Source organism: Sphaeramia orbicularis, chromosome 4, assembly GCF_902148855.1.
Source record: "Sphaeramia orbicularis chromosome 4, fSphaOr1.1, whole genome shotgun sequence".
Lineage (NCBI taxonomy): Eukaryota > Metazoa > Chordata > Actinopteri > Kurtiformes > Apogonidae > Sphaeramia > Sphaeramia orbicularis.
The window spans coordinates 4,221,994-4,241,313 of NC_043960.1; the positions used below are offsets into that span (position 1 = coordinate 4,221,994).

The following is a 19,320-nucleotide window of genomic DNA, read 5'->3' on the forward strand; positions in this document are numbered from 1 at the left end:
TAAATATCACTCCTTCAAGTGTAGATGTAAATGACTTAAGTGGTGAGATGAATACTGTGCCGTTCTAAACATTCGTTCCCTCCAGGTGTGTGCTGTGTGGATAAACAGAACAAGGCGGGCTACACGGCCATCATGTTGGCCGCCCTCTCCACTGTGAAGGAAGAGGACGACATGGCTGTGGTGAAGAAACTCTTCAGTCACGGGAACGTCAACGCCAAGGCCAGCCAGGCAAGTCACCACCATCTTCATAATTATCATCTTCATCACCACTTGCGTTGCTTTAGCTGCCCTGTACTGGGTCGGTCTGGGTTGACAATTCATATTTGGATTAGTTTGAAGCATTCTGAGAATTTAAATGAAATAAAACACAATCAGACCCTGTGCAATCTTAATAAAGTGTAATGTTTCATAAAGTATCTCTGAACGTAGATCTCCATCAGGCAGCAGTATTCCAATAAAAGTGTCTTATCTGGCTGTGGTAAATTAATTTAGTGGAGTTGGATCATTTAATGTTTTAAAAAATGTTATGAACCAACCCTACATCGTATCCTCAGCTTATAAAAAAAATGCTTGATTTAAATAAAAAAAGTGACTAATTTCATTTTACAAGCATTGCAGTGAATAAAGTGGGGGATTTCAGCATTCCTTTACTTAATCTAATGTTGGCTTCACAGTTTTATAACCTTTTCTTGACTAAATGTGACAAACAGTACTTTTATGAGTTTCACAAAGATATCAAGTTTATTCTTACAACTGGTGAAAAAGTCAAACTAAATTCATGCCACTCCTTGTTCATTTTGTTCAGTGTTACGAGCATTTCCTGTGTTGTAATAGTGTATTCCCGTCAAAGCCGGAGACTGTGAATAATTGGTTCAAGTTGTGATTTGATTAAAGGAACATGCTCAGTAACGTGACACCCAAGTCATCTGTGCCAATGTGTTGACTTTCCAGTGGTTTTTATCACTTTGGTTGATCTAATCAGCTTATATACGCATTTGCGCCTGACAGGTTGTCCTAGTGCCAAGTCACTGGACCTTTAATTTATAGAATCACTGGCTATGAATTCAATTACCTGTGCTTGTTTTGTTATTGGAACTCAAGGCATGCAATGCAATTTCTCAGTCAAGACTTTAGATCATACTCTTTTCTGTTCTTTTAAGTTTAGAGGTAAACATTATCAAACATCTGACTTGTATAATTGTGTTGTGTATGACATAACTCATTTATTTTAATGTACACTCTGTAACTGTGGAAGTAAAAGGACTTAATAGCTTCTGAGAATTAAGTTTTTATGACTTCAAAGTTTTGTTTTTTTTTTAGTAATGTTCCTGGTTTTATATTAGTAATACACTCTGCCTTTTCCATGTTGTCTCGTAAATGGGGCTTAGCAGAAGGAAAGCTGCAGCCTCCAGGGCGTCTACGTCACTAATTTCAGCCCCTGAACTGCCTGAAACTGAATGATAATCTGGGTTGAGTGAGGAAAGGTCTGCTTATAATAACTAATAGGCTCTTTAAAGCTGTGCATGACTTTTGTGATCAGATTTTCATCAAATTTGTAAAACCAGAGTCATAGCTTAAGTATCACGAATTCATAAGTCTTTCTGTGATTATGCAACTGAATCTCTTTTCTCGGTGAACAATTTCAAAGTCTACTCCACCATAAACAATCCATTTGTTTACAAGCAGAGCTGGTAGGTCACCCAGGCATTTTCGGAAAATTGTTGCGACGTGCATTGTGGGAAGCGGAGTTACACGCAGCTGCAGTAGGCGGTAGGCAATGAAGCCGTTTCCATGTTTGTTGCCGCTGCGGCCATACTGCGGCTACGTGTAGTTCCGCTTCCCACAATGCACGTTGTGACAATTTTCCGAAAATGCCTGAGTGACCTACCAGCTCTGTTTGTAAACAAATGGAGTAGACTTTGAAATTGTTAAACGTGAGGAATTCAGGTGAGTGCTCACATAAAGACTTACGGATTCGTCATACTTAAGCTACAACTCTGGTTTTACAGATTTGATGAAAAATTATTCACGAAAGTCATACGCGACTTTAACCTTCATCCTACCAAGCGGGGTCATTTATGACCCCAGATGTTGTTTCGTGTGTCATTGTGTGTTAAACTGAAACATTTATTCATGGTTTCAGGAGTTTGTTCCTTGGTGTCATCCAGTGTTTGTATTGTAAAAAGTTTTGGATCATCACATCAACTGAACTTGTTATGATGGCCTGAGTGTCCGGGGTCATGGATGACCCCAACATTTTTTTCCCAAATTGGCAGTATGTGTCTGATGACACATATGTTTTCTAACATACTTACCTGTAATAATCTATCTGTAACATGATATTCTTTTCCTTTACAGTGAAATATGGCTTTGAGAGGTAGACCTGCTCGATATACTGCTGCACAAGCATTTGTCAGATTAGTTGTTTGTTGATTGTTCCATTGACCATTTCACAATAAACATCACTACAAAATGTATTTTTATACTTTGGTTACATTGCTGCATACTAACTATTTGACTAAGTGACATATCATGACAATTTTTTTCAATTCATACTGAATTGCATCCAAAATAAGACTGGGGTCATAAAAGACCCCACTTGGTAAGTTTTGTATGTAAACTGTCATGGTAGGATGAAGGTTAATATGTTACTTACCCTGTAGGTTTTCAGCAGTAACAGACAGGTTAGACCGTACAGCTTTAAAATGATGCTGAAAAAGACTAAGGTTTACGATTTAAACTGTTTAATCTGCTCCTCAGTAAATAAAAACTCCATGTTCACATTATTCCTGTTTAAATGGAATGTGTTTGCTGCATCTTAATGATAAAAGCATTAAAAATACACTCAAAGTTAATTTATTTTTACCTTTTCAGGCGGGCCAGACGGCATTGATGCTCGCTGTCAGTCACGGTCGGCAGGAGATGGTGCGGGCGCTGCTTGAGTGCGGCGCCGACGTCAATGTGCAGGATGACGAGGGATCCACGGCTCTGATGTGCGCCAGCGAACACGGACGAGCTGAGATCGTCAAGCTGCTCCTGGAACAGCCTGGCTGCGACATATCCATCATGGATAATGTAAGATATTATCTAAGACACTTACACTATCAATCAAATTTTATTTATATCGCACCAAATTATAACAAAAGTTATCTCATGACCCTTTACATATCAAGCCGGTCAAAACCAGACTCTCAAGCCAATTTACCGAAACCCAACAGAATCCTCCAGGAGCAAACATTTGTGACTGGTGACAATGGCGAGGAAAAACTGGACAAAAGTATTGGGACATGTTGAATTCAGGTGTTTCTTTTCTAACAGGGGTCTGGGATGCAAAACAATAATAACTAATGTCAGAATATACGAGGGCTGTTCAATAAGTTCATGGCCTCACCCAGAACAGAACAACACAGACTGATAATTTATATTTTATTTTTCAACATAATCTCCATTTACAGCAATGCACTTGGTCCATCGATGTTCAAGCATCACTATCCCATCATGAAAGAATGTAACATCCTGTATTATAACAACCAGTATTTCTGGGTGAGGCCATGAACTTATTGAACAGCCCTCGTAGTTTTATATTGGGATAAATATCATTGCATTGGTTAGTTTGGTTTAAATTGTTTTCTTCGCTTCCAAAGTGTCTCAGATGGTTTTTACTTAATTTTTCTCAACACTGATTGTATTTTTTTTTTTATCCATGACTATGATTTATATGGTTTATAAACTATATGGACAAAAATATTGGGACACATCATGTCAACAGCTGTAAGATGTCCCCTTCATGCTGATTTGAGATAAAAACATCAATATTTCCTTAAAGTTTAATCAGAGATTTTTCTTCCTCAGTGAGATATGAAGAAAGTAGATGGTTAGTTGTGATAGAAAATGATTATTTACAGGCAGAGCATGCAAAATATTTTAGAAATTTAGCAGTAGAACATTTAAAATCATGCTCATGGACAAAAAACAAAACAAAATCAATGTTGAGAGAAATTAAGTCAAAACCATCTCTGGGACATTTTGGAAACAAACATAACAATTTAAACCAAAGTAACCAATGCAATGATGTTTATCCCAATATAAAACTATATTTGTCATTATTGTTTTGTATCCCAGGCCTGTTAGAAAAGAAACACCTGAATTCAATGTGTCCACATACTTTTGTCCGTATAGTGTAGCTGCTCTTAAAACAGCCTGGCTGTGACAGATCCATCGTGGATAATCTAAGATATTATCTAAGCCACTTTGCTGCTCCGTGCATTGAAGGAAATTTTCTGCCCCTTACTTCACTCACGCCAACTGTCGGATCTTTTCGCTGCTAAAAACATCGGAGCACTTTCTCATCTGGGATTCAGCTTAATCTGTGTTCAGGAAACTCCTCCTCATGGGAACCTGGTCTATGCGCTTTCCTCTGCTTTCCTTCTTCATTTTTTAAAGAGAGGCTAAGAGCTAAAGAGTCATGATTAGATTAGTTTCGTCTGTCCTCCACTCACACCGGTGCTGTTTACAGAAAACACAATCTGCTGGGTTTCTCACAAGGCCCCGGGGATGAATTAAAGAGGAGCAAACTGCAGATTTCAGACTCATTTCCCTGCAGAGTCTTGCACCAGTCAGCTGTATTCCACCACATGACCCACATAACGCTACAACCAACTATTAGTTTTCTAAAAGATCCACAAAATTTAACATTTAATCACCAAACAACTTGTATGACCTACTTTTAAAATGTGTCACGAATCGGTTTAATTTTCAGCTCATCTTTTCCAGAAACAGGAATTAGACTTTTCTTTCTTATTAATTAGTTTCACAGTGGTTTCACAGTCAACCGGTCTGAGTCCTTGAAGGAAAGGCCCGGCAGACGGATATGTGAGCGCTCACATCTGGGCCAGAAAGAACTGGATATTCAGTAGAGGCAGCTCCTGGATTGTGTTTCACTGAAGCACAGCTGGACAAGAAAGGGGGGTGGGAAAACATTTGGACACACACATCCCCTCTGCCCTTGAAAAATACAAAACAGCGTGACAAAACGTGAACATGAGGCACCAGAAGAGGTAGCCAGACACATTAGGTGGCTGAGTTAATGAACAAGATTACTGTCTGGATCCACATGGAACAAAAAAGAAAAAACCACAATATACCCTGGGTTTATCTTTGACGTGTTTGAAAGTCAAATTTAAAAACAGGCAGGACAATAGGCCTTCCCTCAGATTATAAACGGACACAGTCAGAGCTAAAAAAAAAACTAATATTAGAAAACTCCACATCTCATCACCTCAATGCTTCAAGAGATGGTTTAATGAAATGGTTTCTGCTTCTAAGATGGAACAGATTCACTTTGGTTTGAAGAAATCACTGAGTTACTCTTAACAAAAATATGGGGACTTTTCTCTGCGTCACTGGATGATGTCCAAACCTATGTTTGAGTCATGCTACAGTATTATGTCATTTGTTCTTTAGATGCGATCACTGTGAAATTGTGTGTTTTAACTGTTCTTCCCCTGAGAGTTTTTTTTTCTTCCCTTTTTTAAATGTATTTATTATTTTTTTAGTTCATAAAAGAAAACATACCTGACAATTTTTTGCGGGCTGAAATGATTGAACTTATTAGCTTTTTTTTTTTAAGCTCTGCAAACATTCACGGTAATGTCAGGTGTGACATTTACACCGCCATTTACTACAGTTAGGGCTGGGCAATAAAACAATAGTGATATAACTTTTCCTTAATAGAAATATGAGACATGCTTGATACAATGTCAATAGCATTCATTCATTCATGTTTTGACAGACATAAGAACAATCAATAATTAAGTAATAATTAAGTAGATGCGATCCGCGCCCCTCTCTTTCTCTCTGTCTCTATGTCTTCACAACTTTTATGGATAACGGAAAATATAACAAAATAGACAAAAATAGTGATTTGATTTAAATCGTGATACGTATCAATGTCGTCTGATATGAAAAAAATCATTGTGATACATATTTTTTCCCGTATCACCCAGCCCTGACTACAGTGTATTAGGCAGCAAGCCGTACACATGTGATTTGCTTGGTTAATTTTTGAAAAGCACAGCCAAGAATATGGCTAATTATCAATATATTGTTCTCTTACCTTGTCATGGGTATTATTATGTTGAAATGCCAGTGTTTGGACTATTTACATGTTTCTCAACAACCCCGTGTCGTGTAAGCGCAAATTAATTTTCGGCTGAGAATACAGTATGAGCAGGAGGCTCATGATGCCGTTGCGTGTCGCTTTTACACTCACCGGAATATTACACACCCTGCTTTTTTTTTTTTTTTTACACACCCTCTTCCGCCATTTCTGCCTAATACACTGTTGTATTATATGTCTGTGTGAAAAAGTTCAAATTAAATATTAAAAAACATCGTGTTGAGGATGCAGGGTAATCCAATTGTGCTGGTTATTTACTGGCCGATCACTGATGTCAATTGAATGATGAGAATTATTTCCACCATCTGTCATGACAGTGATGTAACATCCAGACAGAGCAACAGTGTTAAGACGACTGGAGAACCAACAGCCTTGTGTATTGTCAGTCACATGGGCCATCTCAAAGTCTAAAGCTCGCTGTTTTATGTTCGTGTCGCAGGCTTCATCTCGTGTTTTCACGGTCAATAATCCCTTTTTTTATTTTTTTCCCCAACTCTGTCTTCTCTCTCTGCAGGACGGCAGCAACGCTCTGTCCATCGCACTGGAAGCCTCTCACAACGACACAGCTGTGCTCCTTTATGCCCACATGAACTACGCCAAGACGCAGCCCACTGTGGTACGTCCACGCCAACACTCGCCTCCCACTCCACTCACAGTGTTATGATACAAGCTTTATTTAGACTTAAGAGGGGAAATACGAGGGGGCTTCAAAAAATTTGTGGAAGAAGTACATATTATGGCATGATTTAAATCACATGGGCTTCAGTTTTACACACATCCACTTAAAGGCTGAAGTGTATTCACCTAAATGGAGCATATGTTCAAAAATAAACATCATAACTTACTGTTTTTTCCAACTGTTCGTCATCCATTAACTTTTTGAAGCCCCGTCATAGTCTGAGGAAGCCGATTCACAAACTGAATGTATCTAAAATGACAAATGTACAATAAGACATACTGATAAACACTACAGAAATCTGGAATTATGTGCAAAACGAGCGGTTATCTGTCCGTACACCTTCGTCTTTTAACTGCTTGGAGATAGTGAATAATCTACCGACATGTGAAGTTGACATTGCACATCCTGGATAACAAGTTTTATGATCTCAAGTTGTGAAGTTGGAAACTGCTGTGCTGTAAAAGTGACTTGTAAACACTGAAGTCAGCGTAGGTCACACTCACAACATAACTGTACAGTGAGCAACGTCTGTAATATTTAAAGTGGTAGATCCGTTTCACAGCAGGGCTTTAGTTTGGGTGTGGGCTGCACTCAATAGAGGTGCACTGCTGCCCCCTATGGGCCACACAACCTCCTGTGTACCTCAGCCTGTCAAAAATATAAAGATGGGTGTTTTACTACAGAAATAAAATACCCATAATCAGAAATAATAACCTGTGGCATGATCAGCATGTGCACAGCTGGAAATAATAATAACAGTAATAATAATAATACGTTTTATTTATAGGCACCTTTCTTGGCACTCAAGGGCACTGTACAGTAGAGTATAAAACAGAGTTTAAAAAAAAAAAGGCAGGTAGTGTATATACAACTTTTTTGATTTGTCTTTATTTTTGATTTTACACTTCTTTTGCTCGTGTGCCTTTCTGCAGTAAATTTGGAATTTCTCCGTGTGGGACTAATTAAGGCTTATAACTGATTATGAATGTGTAATGTTTTAGTCATTCATCATTAGAAGTTTCTGATGAAATAAAACACAATCAGACCCTGTGAAATCTTAATAATGTTTTGAGTATCTCTGAATGTAGATCTTGTATCAGGCAGCAGTATTCCAATAAAAGTGTCTTATCTGGCTGTGTTACATGAATTTAGTGAAGTTAGATCATTTAAAAAATGTTCTGAACCAACCTGACATGGTACCGTCAGCTTATAAAAAATACTTCATTTAAATTTAAAAAAGCCACTAATTTGATTTTACAAGCATAACAGTGGATAAAGTGGGGGATTTCAGCATTCCGTTACCTAATCTAATGTTGGCTTCACAGTTTTTTAACCTTTTCTTGACTAAATGTGGCAAACAGTAGTTTTATGCAACCATCATTGAAAAGTTTCTCAAAGATTTAATCAGGGACAATGCAGTAAAACCTAGACGAAATATTGATCATCTAATGTTCGGAACAAAGAAAATGCAACATTTATCTCATTCAGAACTCATTTCTGGTTCTAACATGATACAGTTAAGTCAGAGGTGTCAAACATGTGGCCTGTGGGATGAATTTGTGAAATACAAAAATTATTAACTTATTTTAGTTCAAGAGCCAGATACAAATCTACGTGATCTCAAGTAAAACAATAACATAATATTCTATAAATAATGACAAGTACAAATTTTCTTCTTGGTCTAATGTGAAAAAAATTACACTGAAACTATTTACATTTACAAACTATCCATTAACAGTGAAATGTAAATGACTTGAAATGTCTAAAGAAAATTATGTGCATTTTTTTTTTTTTACAATTTCTGCGTGTTACTAAATGTGTGATCTGCAAGTTTTGTTAATAATCAGCGGAGACATATTGTAGAAATGTACTCTAAAAGTTAGTCAATTTTAACAATATTCTGCCTTTTACCAAATGTTTGCGTACATTGTTTGTAATATACATGTAATTCAACTTCAAATCAGTTCAATTCAACTTTATTTGTATTGCCCAATATCACAACAAGGTTATCTCAAAGGGCTTTACAGAAATGATAAGTTGAAGCATACATAATATTGTTAAAATTGCACTTATTTTTTCTTAGAAAATTTCATTTTTTTTTTCAGGTTATTCACACCTTTTTTGTGAAATAACAGTTTGTAAATGTTAAATTTTTTTTATTGCACTATAACACTGAGAAAAAGTTGTCATTTACAGGGTATTATCTTTGTAAAGATGTCTTTTTCTTTCATGTCAGACAGATATTATAAGTTCTTTATAAGTTTTAGTTGACAGTATGAACCTAATCAGACTATTAGGGTATCAGGCTGTTATTTTCCTGGTCCGGCCCACTTGACGTCAGATTGGGCTGAATGTAGCCCCTGAACTAAAATGACTTTGACGCCCCTGAGTGAAGTGATGTTTTTCTGTCTTGTGTGTTCCAGGGGAGTCCGAAGGCTCAGCCACGGAGTCCTCCTACTACCCAAAAGCCCTGGCCTTCAGACTGACCGGATCAGAACCGCCGGGAGGAGGAGCAAACATAACTGAACAACTGGATCTGAGCTGGGAAAAGCTCCACTGGAATCAATTTAAATATATGTATTTATATATTGCTATATGGTGTGTCTTGCATTTATATGTCTTGTTGATATGAGAATATTATTTTTCCATAAAAGTCATGAATAATTATCATATACTTGACTAATATGAGTTCTAAGCATTTCTCTTTAAGGTCTCCAGTTTTTCCTCTGTGACAGAAGATGAGGCCGTACTTTTATTATTATTTGCACTCCACTAATATATTTAAGGGCAGTGGTGTATGATACAGATACAAACCGGCACCCCGGGGTTGGCCGGTGGTCCAGACAAGCAGCAGTATTATTAGCTGCCCTCCACTCTTTCCTTTGTGTCCTGCCCTGGTTAACCTCTGTGAATCTCTGTGCCTTGATAGGCTGCACTAACAGTCTGTGCCTTGTATGTTCCTATAAATATATATAATATGTATATATATTATAATAAACATATTTACATAAAATAAAAGCTGGTGAATTTGTTTTTTATTTTTTTTACATTTAAAAGAAAAAATTGTGAGTAGTAGTAGTAGTGACCTTTATGTTAATGGTCACCAGCGCCCTCCAGTGGCCAAGTAGTAAGGCTAAGGTATGTGCTCCAAAAATGGTCATTTTTTACAGGTCTTCAAATTCACTTAAAAACTGTTGTAAATTGCTCAAATAGTCATTCCAAGTTATTTCAGGATGTTTCAAACCTTTTCGTTAATGGTCACAAGCGCCCTCCAGTGGCCAAGTAGTAAGGCTATATAGTATGTGCTCCAAAAATGGTCATTTTTTACATGTCTTCAAATTCACTTAAAAACTGTTGTAAGTTGCTCAAAAAGTCATTCAAAGTTATTTCAGGATGTTTCAAACCTTTATGTTAATGGTCAGAAGTGCCCTCCAGTGGCCAAGTAGTAAGGCTACAGTATGTGCTCCAAAAATGGTCATTTTTTACATGTCTTATAATTCACATAAAAACTGTTGTAAGTTGCTCAGAAAGTCATTCCAAGTTATTTCAGGATGTTTCAAACCTTTTCGGTAATGGTCACCAGCGCCCTCCAGTGGCCAAGTAGTAAGGCTACAGTATGTGCTCCAAAAATGGTCATTTTTGACATGTCTTCAAATTCACTTAAAAACTGTTGTAAGTTGCTCAGAAAGTCATTCCAAGTTATTTCAGTATGTTTCAAACCTTTTCGTTAATGGTCAGCAGTGCCCTCCAGTGGCCAAGTAGTAAGGCTATAGTATGTGCTCCAAAAATGGTCATTTTTTACATGTCTTCAAATTCACTTAAAAACTGTTGTAAATTACTCAAATAGTCATTCCAAGTTATTTCAGGAAGTTTCAAACCTTTTCGTTAATGGTCACCAGCGCCCTCCCGTGGCCAAGTAGTAAAGCTATAGTATGTGCTCCAAAAATGGTCATTTTTTTCATGTCTTCAAATTCACTTAAAAACTGTTGTAAGTTGCTCAAAAAGTCATTCAAAGTTATTTCAGGATGTTTCAAACCTTTATGTTAATGGTCAGCAGTGCCCTCCAGTGGCCAAGTAGTAAGGCTATAGTATGTGCTCCAAAAATGGTCATTTTTTTACATGTCTTCAAATTCACTTAAAAACTGTTGTAAATTACTCAAATAGTCATTCCAAGTTATTTCAGGATGTTTCAAACCTTTATGCTAATGGTCACCAGCGCCCTCCAGTGGCGAAGTAGTAAGGCTATAGTATGTGCTCCAAAAATGGTCAGTTTTACATGTCTTCAAATTCACATAAAAACTGTTGTAAATTACTCAAAGAGTCATTCCAAGTTATTTCAGGATGTTTCAAACCTTTACGTTAATGGTCACCAGCGCCCTCCAGTGGCCAAGTAGTAAGGCTATAGTATGTGCTCCAAAAATGGTCATTTTTTACATGTCTTATAATTCAAATAAAAACTGTTGTAAGTTGCTCAGAAAGTCATTCCAAGTTATTTCAGGATGTTTCAAACCTTTTCGTTAATCGTCACCAGCGCCCTCCAGTGGCCAAGTAGTAAGGCTATAGTATGTGCTCCAAAAATGGTCATTTTTTACATGTCTTCAAATTCACTTAAAAACTGTTGGAAATTGCTCAAATAGTCATTCCAAGTTATTTCAGGATGTTTCAGACCTTAATGTCATTGGTCACCAGCGCCCTCCAGTGGCCAAGTAATAAGGCTATAGTATGTGCTCCAAAAATGGTCTTTTTTTTTTTTTACATGTCTTAAAATTCACTTAAAAACTGTTGTAAATTGCTCAAAAAGTCATTCCAACTTATTTCAGAATGTTTCAAACCTTTTCGTTAATGGTCACCAGTGCCCTCCAGTGGCCAAGTAGTAAGCCTATAGTATGTGCTCCAAAAATGGTCATTTTTTACATGTCTTCAAATTCCCTTAAAAACTGTTGTAAATTACTCAAAGAGTCATTCCAAGTTATTTCAGGATGTTTCAAACCTTTACGTTAATGGTCACCAGCGCTCTCCCGTGGCCAAGTAGTAAGGCTATAGTATGTGCTCCAAAAATGGTCATTTTTTACATGTCTTCAAATTCACTTAAAAACTGTTGGAAATTGCTCAAATAGTCATTCCAAGTTATTTCAGGATGTTTCAAACCTTTTCGTTAATGGTCACCAGCGCCCTCCAGTGGCCAAGTAGTGAGGCTATAGTATGTGCTCCAAAAATGGTCATTTTTTACATGTCTTCAAATTCACTTAAAAACTGTTGTAAGTTGCTCAAATAGTCATTCCAAGTTATTTCAGGATGTTTCAAACCTTTATGTTAATGGTCACCAGCGCCCTCCAGTGGCCAAGTAGTGAGGCTATAGTATGTGCTCCAAAAATGGTCATTTTTTACATGTCTTCAAATTCACTTAAAAACTGTTGTAAGTTGCTCAAATAGTCATTCCAACTTATTTCAGGATGTTTCAAACCTTTATGTTAATGGTCACCAGCGCCCTCCAGTGGCCAAGTGGTAAGGCTATAGATTGTGCTCCAAAAATGGTCATTTTTTACATGTCTTCAAATTCACTTAAAAACTGTTGTAAGTTGCTCAGAAAGTCATTCCAAGTTATTTCAGGATGTTTCAAACCTTTTCGTTAATGGTCAGCAGTGCCCTCCAGTGGCCAAGTAGTAAGGCTACAGTATGTGCTCCAAAAATGGTCATTTTTTACATGTCTTCAAATTCACTTAAAAACTGTTATAAATTACTCAAATAGTCAGTCCAAGTTATTTCAGGATGTTTCAAACCTTTTCGTTAATGGTAACAAGTGCCCTCCAGTGGCCAAGTAGTAAGGCTAAGGTATGTGCTCCAAAAATGGTCATTTTTTACATGTCTTCAAATTCACTTAAAAACTGTTGTAAATTGCTCAAATAGTCATTCCAAGTTATTTCAGGATGTTTCAAACCTTTATGTTAATGGTCACCAGCACCCTCCAGTGGCCAAGTAGTAAGGCTATAGTATGTGCTCCAAAAATGGTCATTTTTGACATGTCTTCAAATTCACTTAAAAACTGTTGTAAATTGCTCAAATAGTCATTCCAAGTTATTTCAGGGTGTTTCAAACCTTTTCGTTAATGGTCACCAGCGCCCTCCCGTGGCCAAGTAGTAAGGCTATAGTATGTGCTCCAAAAATGGTCATTTTTTACATGTCTTCAAATTCACTTAAAAACTGTTGTAAATTGCTCAAATAGTCATTCCAAGTTATTTCAGGATGTTTCAAACCTTTTCGTTAATGGTCACAAGCGCCCTCCAGTGGCCAAGTAGTAAAGCTATAGTATGTGCTCCAAAAATGGTCATTTTTTACATGTCTTATAATTCACATAAAAACTGTTGTAAGTTGCTCAGAAAGTAATTCCAAGTTATTTCAGGATGTTTCAAACCTTTTCGGTAATGGTCAGCAGTGCCCTCCAGTGGCCAAGTAGTAAGGCTACAGTATGTGCTCCAAAAATGGTCATTTTTTACATGTCTTCAAATTCACTTAAAAACTGTTGTAAGTTGCTCAGAAAGTCATTCCAAGTTATTTCAGTATGTTTCAAACCTTTTCGTTAATGGTCAGCAGTGCCCTCCAGTGGCCAAGTAGTAAGGCTATAGTATGTGCTCCAAAAATGGTCATTTTTTACATGTCTTCAAATTCCCTTAAAAACTGTTGTAAATTACTCAAATAGTCATTCCAAGTTATTTCAGGAAGTTTCAAACCTTTTCGTTAATGGTCACCAGCGCCCTCCCGTGGCCAAGTAGTAAGGCTATAGTATGTGCTCCAAAAATGGTCATTTTTTACATGTCTTCAAATTCACTTAAAAACTGTTGTAAATTGCTCAAATAGTCATTCCAAGTTATTTCAGGATGTTTCAAACCTTTTCGTTAATGGTCACAAGCGCCCTCCAGTGGCCAAGTAGTAAAGCTATAGTATGTGCTCCAAAAATGGTCATTTTTTTCATGTCTTCAAATTCACTTAAAAACTGTTGTAAGTTGCTCAAAAAGTCATTCAAAGTTATTTCAGGATGTTTCAAACCTTTATGTTAATGGTCAGCAGTGCCCTCCAGTGGCCAAGTAGTAAGGCTATAGTATGTGCTCCAAAAATGGTCATTTTTTTACATGTCTTCAAATTCACTTAAAAACTGTTGTAAATTACTCAAATAGTCATTCCAAGTTATTTCAGGATGTTTCAAACCTTTTCGTTAATGGTCACAAGCGCCCTCCAGTGGCCAAGTAGTAAGCCTATAGTATGTGCTCCAAAAATGGTCAGTTTTACATGTCTTCAAATTCACATAAAAACTGTTGTAAATTACTCAAAGAGTCATTCCAAGTTATTTCAGGATGTTTCAAACCTTTTCGTTAATGGTCAGCAGTGCCCTCCAGTGGCCAAGTAGTAAGGCTACAGTATGTGCTCCAAAAATGGTCATTTTTTACATGTCTTCAAATTCACTTAAAAACTGTTATAAATTACTCAAATAGTCAGTCCAAGTTATTTCAGGATGTTTCAAACCTTTTCGTTAATGGTAACAAGTGCCCTCCAGTGGCCAAGTAGTAAGGCTAAGGTATGTGCTCCAAAAATGGTCATTTTTTACATGTCTTCAAATTCACTTAAAAACTGTTGTAAATTGCTCAAATAGTCATTCCAAGTTATTTCAGGATGTTTCAAACCTTTATGTTAATGGTCACCAGCACCCTCCAGTGGCCAAGTAGTAAGGCTATAGTATGTGCTCCAAAAATGGTCTTTTTTGACATGTCTTCAAATTCACTTAAAAACTGTTGTAAGTTGCTCAAAAAGTCATTCAAAGTTACTTCAGGATGTTTCAAACCTTTATGTTAATGGTCAGCAGTGCCCTCCAGTGGCCAAGTAGTAAGGCTATAGTATGTGCTCCAAAAATGGTCATTTTTTACATGTCTTCAAATTCACATAAAAACAGTTGTAAATTGCTCAAATAGTCATTCCAAGTTATTTCAGGATGTTTCAAACCTTTTCGTTAATGGTCACCAGCGCCCTCCAGTGGCCAAGTAGTAAGGCTATAGTATGTGCTCCAAAAATGGTCATTTTTTACATGTCTTATAATTCACATAAAAACTGTTGTAAGTTGCTCAGAAAGTCATTCCAAGTTATTTCAGGATGTTTCAAACCTTTTCGGTAATGGTCAGCAGTGCCCTCCAGTGGCCAAGTAGCAAGGCTACAGTATGTGCTCCAAAAATGGTCATTTTTTACATGTCTTCAAATTCACTTAAAAACTGTTGTAAGTTGCTCAGAAAGTCATTCCAAGTTATTTCAGGATGTTTCAAACCTTTTCGTTAATCGTCACCAGCGCCCTCCAGTGGCCAAGTAGTAAGGCTATAGTATGTGCTCCAAAAATGGTCATTTTTTACATTTCTTCAAATTCACTTAAAAACTGTTGGAAATTGCTCAAATAGTCATTCCAAGTTATTTCAGGATGTTTCAGACCTTAATGTCATTGGTCACCAGCGCCCTCCAGTGGCCAAGTAATAAGGCTATAGTATGTGCTCCAAAAATGGTCATTTTGTACATGTCTTAAAATTTACTTAAAAACTGTTGTAAGTTGCTCAAAAAGTCATTCCAAGTTATTTCAGGATGTTTCAAACCTTTATGTTAATGGTCACCAGCGCCCTCCAGTGGCCAAGTAGTAAGGCTATAGTATGTGCTCCAAAAATGGTCATTTTTTACATGTCTTCAAATTCCCTTAAAAACTGTTGTAAATTGCTCAAATAGTCATTCCAAGTTATTTCAGGATGTTTCAAACCTTTATGTTAATGGTCACAAGTGCCCTCCAGTGGCCAAGTAGTAAGGCTATAGTATGTGCTCCAAAAATGGTCTTTTTTTTTTTTACATGTCTTAAAATTCACTTAAAAACTGTTGTAAATTGCTCAAAAAGTCATTCCAACTTATTTCAGAATGTTTCAAACCTTTTCGTTAATGGTCACCAGTGCCCTCCAGTGGCCAAGTAGTAAGCCTATAGTATGTGCTCCAAAAATGGTCATTTTTTACATGTCTTCAAATTCCCTTAAAAACTGTTGTAAATTACTCAAAGAGTCATTCCAAGTTATTTCAGGATGTTTCAAACCTTTACGTTAATGGTCACCAGCGCCCTCCCGTGGCCAAGTAGTAAGGCTATAGTATGTGCTCCAAAAATGGTCATTTTTTACATGTCTTCAAATTCACTTAAAAACTGTTGGAAATTGCTCAAATAGTCATTCCAAGTTATTTCAGGATGTTTCAAACCTTTTCGTTAATGGTCACCAGCGCCCTCCAGTGGCCAAGTAGTGAGGCTATAGTATGTGCTCCAAAAATGGTCATTTTTTACATGTCTTCAAATTCACTTAAAAACTGTTGTAAGTTGCTCAAATAGTCATTCCAACTTATTTCAGGATGTTTCAAACCTTTATGTTAATGGTCACCAGCGCCCTCCAGTGGCCAAGTAGTAAGGCTATAGTATGTGCTCCAAAAATGGTCATTTTTTACATGTCTTCAAATTCACTTAAAAACTGTTGTAAGTTGCTCAGAAAGTCATTCCAAGTTATTTCAGGATGTTTCAAACCTTTTCGTTAATGGTCAGCAGTGCCCTCCAGTGGCCAAGTAGTAAGGCTACAGTATGTGCTCCAAAAATGGTCATTTTTTACATGTCTTCAAATTCACTTAAAAACTGTTATAAATTACTCAAATAGTCAGTCCAAGTTATTTCAGGATGTTTCAAACCTTTTCGTTAATGGTCACAAGTGCCCTCCAGTGGCCAAGTAGTAAGGCTAAGGTATGTGCTCCAAAAATGGTCATTTTTTACATGTCTTCAAATTCACTTAAAAACTGTTGTAAATTGCTCAAATAGTCATTCCAAGTTATTTCAGGATGTTTCAAACCTTTTCGTTAATGGTCACAAGCGCCCTCCAGTGGCCAAGTAGTAAGGCTATAGTATGTGCTCCAAAAATGGTCATTTTTTACATGTCTTCAAATTCACTTAAAAACTGTTGTAAATTGCTCAAATAGTCATTCCAAGTTATTTCAGGATGTTTCAAACCTTTTCGTTAATGGTCACCAGCGCCCTCCAGTGGCCAAGTAGTGATGCTATAGTATGTGCTCCAAAAATAGTCATTTTTTACATGTCTTCAAATTCACTTAAAAACTGTTGTAAATTGCTCAAATAGTCATTCCAAGTTATTTCAGGATGTTTCAAACCTTTATGTTAATGGTCACCAGCACCCTCCAGTGGCCAAGTAGTAAGGCTATAGTATGTGCTCCAAAAATGGTCATTTTTTACATGTCTTCAAATTCACTTAAAAACTGTTGTAAATTACTCAAATAGTCAGTCCAAGTTATTTCAGGATGTTTCAAACCTTTTCGTTAATGGTCAAAAGTGCCCTCCAGTGGCCAAGTAGTAAGGCTAAGGTATGTGCTCCAAAAATGGTCATTTTTTACATGTCTTCAAATTCACTTAAAAACTGTTGTAAATTGCTCAAATACTCATTCCAAGTTATTTCAGGATGTTTCAAACCTTTTCGTTAATGGTCACAAGCGCCCTCCAGTGGCCAAGTAGTAAGGCTATAGTATGTGCTCCAAAAATGGTCATTTTTTACATGTCTTCAAATTCACTTAAAAACTGTTGTAAATTGCTCAAATAGTCATTCCAAGTTATTTCAGGATGTTTCAAACCTTTATGTTAATGGTCACCAGCGCCCTCCAGTGGCCAAGTAGTAAGGCTATAGTATATGCTCCAAAAATGGTCATTTTTTACATGTCTTCAAATTCACTTAAAAACTGTTCTAAGTTGCTCAGAAAGTCATTCCAAGTTATTTCAGGATGTTTCAAACCTTTTCGTTAATGGTCACCAGCGCCCTCCAGTGGCCAAGTAGTAAGGGTATAGTATGTACTCCAAAAATGGTCATTTTTTACATGTCTTCAAATTCACTTAAAAACTGTTGGAAATTGCTCAAATAGTCATTCCAAGTTATTTCAGGATGTTTCAGACCTTTTCGTTAATGGTCACCAGCGCCCTCCAGTGGCCAAGTAGTGAGGCTATAGTATGTGCTCCAAAAATAGTCATTTTTTACATGTCTTCAAATTCACTTAAAAACTGTTGTAAATTGCTCAAATAGTCATTCCAAGTTATTTCAGGATGTTTCAAACCTTTATGTTAATGGTCACCAGCACCCTCCAGTGGCCAAGTAGTAAGGCTATAGTATGTGCTCCAAAAATGGTCATTTTTTACATGTCTTCAAATTCACTTAAAAACTGTTGTAAATTGCTCAAATAGTCATTCCAAGTTATTTCAGGATGTTTCAAACCTTTATGTTAATGGTCACCAGCACCCTCCAGTGGCCAAGTAGTAAGGCTATAGTATGTGCTCCAAAAATGGTCATTTTTTACATGTCTTCAAATTCACTTAAAAACTGTTGTAAATTGCTCAAATAGTCATTCCAAGTTATTTCAGGATGTTTCAAACCTTTTCATTAATGGTCACCAGCGCCCTCCAGTGGCCAAGTAGTGAGGCTATAGTATGTGCTCCAAAAATAGTCATTTTTTACATGTCTTCAAATTCACTTAAAAACTGTTGTAAATTGCTCAAATAGTCATTCCAAGTTATTTCAGGATGTTTCAAACCTTTATGTTAATGGTCACCAGCGCCCTCCAGTGGCCAAGTAGTAAGGCTATAGTATGTGCTCCAAAAATGGTCATTTTTTACATGTCTTCAAATTCACTTAAAAACTGTTGTAAATTACTCAAATACTCAGTCCAAGTTATTTCAGGATGTTTCAAACCTTTTCGTTAATGGTAACAAGCGCCCTCCAGTGGCCAAGTAGTAAGGCTATAGTATGTGCTCCAAAAATGGTCATTTTTTACATGTCTTCAAATTCACTTAAAAACTGTTGTAAATTGCTCAAGTAGTCATTCCAAGTTATTTCAGGATGTTTCAAACCTTTATGTTAATGGTCACAAGCGCCCTCCAGTGGCCAAGTAGTAAGGCTATAGTATGTGCTCCAAAAATGGTCATTTTTTACATGCCTTCAAATTCACTTAAAAACTGTTGTAAGTTGCTCAAAAAGTCATTCAAAGTTATTTCAGGATGTTTCAAACCTTTATGTTAATGGTCACCAGCGCCCTCCAGTGGCCAAGTAGTAAGGCTACAGTATGTGCTCCAAAAATGGTCATTTTTACATGTCTTCAAATTCCCTTAAAAACTGTTGTAAATTACTCAAATAGTCAGTCCAAGTTATTTCAGGATGTTTCAAACCTTTTCGTTAATGGTCACAAGTGCCCTCCAGTGGCCAAGTAGTAAGGCTAAGGTATGTGCTCCAAAAATGGTCATTTTTTACATGTCTTCAAATTCACTTAAAAACTGTTGTAAATTGCTCAAATAGTCATTCCAAGTTATTTCAGGATGTTTCAAACCTTTTCGTTAATGGTCACAAGCGCCCTCCAGTGGCCAAGTAGT

At 36.9% G+C, this 19,320-nt stretch overlaps 1 protein-coding gene across 1 annotated transcript in view; it reads left to right on the forward strand.

Moving 5' to 3' along the window:
* kank3 (KN motif and ankyrin repeat domains 3) overlaps positions 1-9,870 on the forward strand; it is a 67,876-nt gene extending 58,006 nt beyond the window's left edge. The window contains exons 9-12 of the mRNA XM_030131384.1: positions 86-228; positions 2,875-3,075; positions 6,693-6,794; positions 9,281-9,870. Of these exons, the coding sequence (XP_029987244.1) occupies positions 86-228; positions 2,875-3,075; positions 6,693-6,794; positions 9,281-9,343 (509 nt within the window). The 3' untranslated portion in view covers positions 9,344-9,870. The remainder of the gene's footprint in view (positions 1-85; positions 229-2,874; positions 3,076-6,692; positions 6,795-9,280) is intronic.
* Positions 9,871-19,320: the final 9,450 nt, after the last annotated feature.